The sequence below is a fragment of the Exophiala oligosperma genome, assembly GCF_000835515.1.
Source record: "Exophiala oligosperma strain CBS 72588 unplaced genomic scaffold supercont1.5, whole genome shotgun sequence".
Classification (NCBI taxonomy): Eukaryota; Fungi; Ascomycota; class Eurotiomycetes; order Chaetothyriales; family Herpotrichiellaceae; genus Exophiala; species Exophiala oligosperma.
This window is the reverse complement of record NW_015622822.1, coordinates 136,068-141,434: the sequence shown is the minus strand read 5'-3', so window position 1 is coordinate 141,434 and position 5,367 is coordinate 136,068. Positions and strand designations below refer to the sequence as shown.

General features: G+C 54.4%; 1 protein-coding gene across 1 annotated transcript; it reads left to right on the top strand.

The window, feature by feature from the left end:
• Window positions 1-3,103: 3,103 nt before the first annotated feature.
• PV06_05448 (uncharacterized protein) lies at window positions 3,104-4,975 on the top strand (the record flags this gene model as incomplete). Its single annotated transcript, XM_016406453.1, has 2 exons — window positions 3,104-3,563; window positions 3,636-4,975. The coding sequence occupies 2 exons, from the start codon at window positions 3,104-3,106 to the stop codon at window positions 4,973-4,975; spliced, it is 1,800 nt and encodes a 599-aa protein (XP_016262057.1).
• Window positions 4,976-5,367: the final 392 nt, after the last annotated feature.

Genomic DNA, 5,367 nt, shown 5'->3' with positions numbered 1-5,367 from the left:
ACGGTCGTGAATGGACACCCCGGTATCCATGCAATCCTGACCTGGCGAGCTCCGTGCGTAGCGAGGTCCGATGGAGAAGCGACCGCCGAATGTTGATTTACACCTCGTCGGGCTTTTTGCGTGGCCATTGAAAAATGATTTATGAGCCACCTTTTTACCGAGTGCTCGAATCGCCTTATAAGCAATGGTCTATGTATTAAACCATCATATTCGGTATCGACTTGAGATTTGGACTCGGCGTAAATAGGTCAAACACAAGGTCAGCACGGGAAACAGAAACAATAACAACGTCTTGAAACTCAACACCAGTCAACACGAAAAGAGAAAGGATGACGGCGAAGAAGCCCAACTTCCTCATCATCGTGGCCGATGATCTGGGATTCTCAGATACCTCACCCTATGGGGGTGAAATAACGACTCCCAACCTGCAGCGTCTTGCAGACTCAGGGATTCGAATGACAAACTTCCACACTGCTCCAGCGTGCTCCCCAACGCGTGCAATGTTGATGTCAGGCACTGACAACCATATCGCCGGCTTGGGTCAATTGGCCGAACACATGAGGGAGCATCCCGCCACGTTTGAAGGGAAACCCGGGTACGAGGGATACCTCAATTTTCGCGTGGCCGCTCTGCCAGAGATCTTGAAGGACGCCGGCTACCATACCGTAATGAGTGGTAAGTGGCACCTGGGGATGAAGAAGGAGCACAGTCCTCATGCCAGAGGATTCGAGAAGGTCTTCAGCTTTCTTGCCGGCAGCGGCAACCACTACAACTATGAGCCACAATTCGACGACCCAAAATACAAACTGCCGTGGCGAGGACAATTGTGGATGGAGAATGACCGATATATCGACCGGAAAACGGAGATTCCGGAAGATTTCTACAGTACTCCCTACACCACCAAAAGAATGATGGAATTCTTGAAGAACAGGACTGAGGAGGAGAAGGCGAAGCCTTTCTTGGCTTATTTGGCGTACTTGGCTCCTCACTGGCCTCTACAAGCACCGGACGAGACCACTGCCAAATACAAGGGCTTTTATGACGACGGCCCTTCAAGGCTGAGCGAGAAACGTGTAAAGCGGCTCATCGACCTTGGTCTGGTGCAGGCAAATGTCATTCCCGCGAAACCAGAAGGTCACATCGGACCTGAATGGGAGGAGCTCACCGACCTCCAGCGGGCGGAGTCCGCACGAAAGATGGAGGTATATGCGGCCATGGTCGAGGAGATTGACAAGGGAGTGGGAGAGGTCATTTCTTATCTGGAGGAGACCGGCGAGCTCGACAACACCTTTGTGACCTTTATCTCTGACAATGGCGCCGAAGGCTTGATGATGGAAGCGCTTCAGGCCATGGGTGACGGTACCATGATGTCGGATATCATAAACACCTACTACGACAACAGTCTGGAAAACATCGGCCACAAAGACAGTTTCGTGTGGTACGGCCCCCGGTGGGCCAGTGCAGCCACCGCCCCCAGCAGAGGCTGGAAATGTTGGCCGACCGAGGGTGGGATCCGCTGTCCGTGCATCGTACGGTACCCCGGGTTCAAAGCCACACCCAACTCCGTCACGCATTCTTTCACGACTGTCATGGACTTTCTCCCGACGATTCTCGAGCTGGCCGATATCAAACACCCCGGCAAGGAGTTCCACGGGCGTGAAATCGTGCCGGTGCGGGGGAAGAGCTGGGTATCTCATCTGTCGTCGTCGGATTTCACAAAGACCTCAGTCCACGGCGAGGACACTCACGTCCACGGATGGGAGCTTGTCGGTCTGCAAGCCATCCGACGAGGGCCCTGGAAGGCCGTGTGGATGCACGCGCCCCGGGGCGACAGCAAATGGGAGCTTTACAACCTCGGTGAGGACCAGGGAGAAACAGACGACTTATCGGCCAAGCGTCCAGACATCATGGCCGAACTGATTGCCCTGTGGGAGCAGTACTATGCGGAAACTGGCATGATCAATTACCCATTCGAGTTTGGCCCTGCCAAATCTTGATCATCACGATTTGATTTGTTCATTCCGCCTCGACAACACGAGGTATCGGTTGGTATAAACCAGGGTATCTTTATAGCGTCCATAGATCTCGATGGAAACAGAGAGTGTAAAATATAGTTGCCACGAACCTGACGCTGGCTTTCAGCCTCATGTTTGTTTCTCTTTCATGTTCATGGGCCGTAGACGAATGATTCACATTGCCACTGAATGATCGCGAATGCCGCGACGACCGAGCGACAAAGGGGTGCGTCGGGCTAGCTCTTGGTGCACTGTTGTTCGCGTGGATGTGAGCAGCATGGCGTGTCACCATCCAAATGGGAATTGCAGATTAGGTACTCCGTGTCATACTCCGTACATGGAGTATTCGCCATCCGATTTTCAGTCGCTCGTTGTTTCTTTGCCTCCGGACAGGCTTTCCGGAGTACCCAGTAGGTAGGTAACTCGTACTATGGCCTGACATTCTGTAAAGTTGTGACCATACATACCGTACAATGGGCTCCCAACCACGGACAATTTGTGGGCAAATAGCGCTGTTGAGTTTAGGACATCGGGGACTACTCAATAGATTGCATAGAGCCAATGAGTCGGTACTCGTCCTGACAGCAGTTTAGGCCCCAATCGCGACATCGCCCATGAAGACTCCCCGGGGGAGCGACTCGCCACCAAACAGCCGAGCTCCGAAAGTTCTCTCCCTCGATGCCGTCTATGGACATGGGCTCGCCGAGCTCCGACAGTTGAGTTCCGGCCGTCGGGGCACCGAGTGCCTCGAGCTATTCTCCCAACATCCATTGATGATGCCCCCCCGGTACGTAGTGACATCGCGGCACATACGGAAGTATTTACATTGTACTTCGTCGAAACACTAAGACTGGTGCGCGTGTAGAGGGGAACTTCGAAAGAAGCAACACGTTTGGCGGAACAATGAGTCCGTAAGATTTCTGTGTACGCGATTCTCTTTCTTTTTCCCAGTATCATCCCATCCAGTTGTGCAGAAGCATACAAGAAGCAGTCCAAAAAGAGGACGACGGTACACTGCGTACTTGCTGTACATATTGTGTCAACCCATCTTCTTCTTTTACACCTCATCGTCGAGTTGAACTTTCAAAATGGGCGAATATCAATCATCCCAATCCATGCGGCGGCCCAATTTCCTGGTCATCGTCGCCGATGATCTCGGTTTCAGCGATTGCAGTTGTTTCGGTTCTGAAATCTCGACGCCCAACATCGACGCACTCGCCGCAGATGGCGTGCGCTTCACATCGTTCCACGTCGCGGCGGCGTGCTCACCGACGCGCGCCATGCTGATGACGGGCACCGATCACCATCTGACTGGCCTCGGGCAGCTGTCGGAGTTTGTGCGTTCGTCACCCGCACATCAGGGACAACCCGGTCACGAAGGTTACCTGGTCGACAGCGTGGTGGCTCTCCCAGAGTTGCTTCGCGACGCCGGCTATTTTAATGTCCTGTCTGGCAAGTGGCACCTGGGTCTGAACAAGAAACATGGGCCGGCAGCTCGGGGGTTCGATCGATCGTTCGCACTGCTGCCGGGCTGCGCAAATCATTACGGTATGGGTCCTATGGTCAATTTCCTCCCCCTGTAGGCGACGGCGGTGTGATACTGATGACTTCTTTGAGCAGGGCATGAACCCCAATATGAAGATGCCGTCAACGAACCTCCCCCCTTCATGGAGACGGCGGTGACGGGTCTTCACTCCGAGAACGGCGAATACGTCAAGAACACCCCCAAGGATTTCTATTCCTCCGACTTTTATTCAGACAAGCTGATCGAGTATCTCTCTTCACGAAACGAGGAAGAGCAGGCCAAGCCTTTCTTTGCATACCTGCCCTTTTCCGCTCCACACTGGCCGCTCCAGGCACCGAAAGCCTCCGTCGACAAGTATCGAGGGCTGTACAGTGATGGACCGGCCGCCCTGCGCGAACGACGCCTCGCCAAACTCAAGGAGATGGGTCTGGTCGCACAGGACGTCGTCCCTCACGAGGTCGTCACCGTGGAAGGCGAGCCGCCGGAGTGGTCCCAGATGGTTCCTGAAGAGCGAGAGAAATCGGCGAGATGCATGGAAGTGTTCGCCGGCATGGTCGATCGCATGGACGAAAGAATCGGCAAGGTGATCAACCATCTAAAGGAGACCGATCAGTACGACAACACCTACATCATGTTCATGTCGGACAATGGGGCAGAGGGGGCTAGCTACGAGGCGTCACCCGTGCTGGGCGATTCCCTGATCCCGCACATCCAGAAATACTACGACAACTCTCTGGACAACATTGGCCGGGCCAACTCTTTCGTCTGGTACGGGTCGAGGTGGGCACAGGCCTCCACGGCGCCGGGGCGGTTGTACAAGATGTATTCCACGGAAGGCGGGTGCCGGGTGCCCTTGGTCGTCAAGCCGGCCGTGAGCGACCTGAGATGCGCCGGGTCCGTCACGGACGCCTTTTGCACGGTCATGGACGTCGTGCCCACCATTCTCGAGCTCGGTGGCACCAAGCACCCGGGCGGCGTCTACCGCGGTCGAAAGGTGCAGCAGGTGCGCGGCAAGAGCTGGGGTTCGTTCTTGGACAGCCTCACGCAGTCCGACGATATCCGGAACCTCACCATCCACGACGACGAACACGTCACGGGCTGGGAAATCTGTGGCAGCGGCGCCCTCCGCAAAGGCCGCTACAAGATCACCTTTGTTCCTCGGCCTCGTGGTCCACAGCGGTGGGAGCTCTTTGACGTCGTCGGCGACCCTGGCGAGACCCGAGATATTGGTCCCGAGAACCCTGAACTGTTGGCCACGCTGCTCGAGGCGTGGGACAAGTACAAAAAGGATGTGGGTGTGGTCGGACTGGCCGGCGAATTTGACCAAGCAGAGCAACCCGTGGACGAATTCGAGGACTTCGGAAAATGCATCAGGTTCGTCGGTAAAGATCCGTCTCTGGTGCCGGAGAACCTTCGTCACCTTGTGCCCACTTGATACATATATATACACGAAGCGACACATTAGGGGCGTATGTGAACTGGCTAGATATGGAGTACCATTCATTGTATATACTGAGCTTGACAGTGTAGAATAGTAGCATACCACGAGCACTTGGACATTGCTCCAGTGGATGGAAGAACAAAATTACTAGTTCCGTTATTTATTGATACTCCGTACCTCTGGGACCGCATTTTGTATGTACGGAAACTCCAAGTCTTTATCCCCCCCGGTCCCGTCCAAAGAAAAGAATAATACGGCAATCGTACTCGTTTACTTTCCCCCGGGTTCATTGGCTGTTGATTTCGCCACCGACCGGCCCGCGAAATCGGGGGGTAAAATACTTTACGGAGTATTACCAAGTTAAATAGATTCATTCCCGCTTCCAT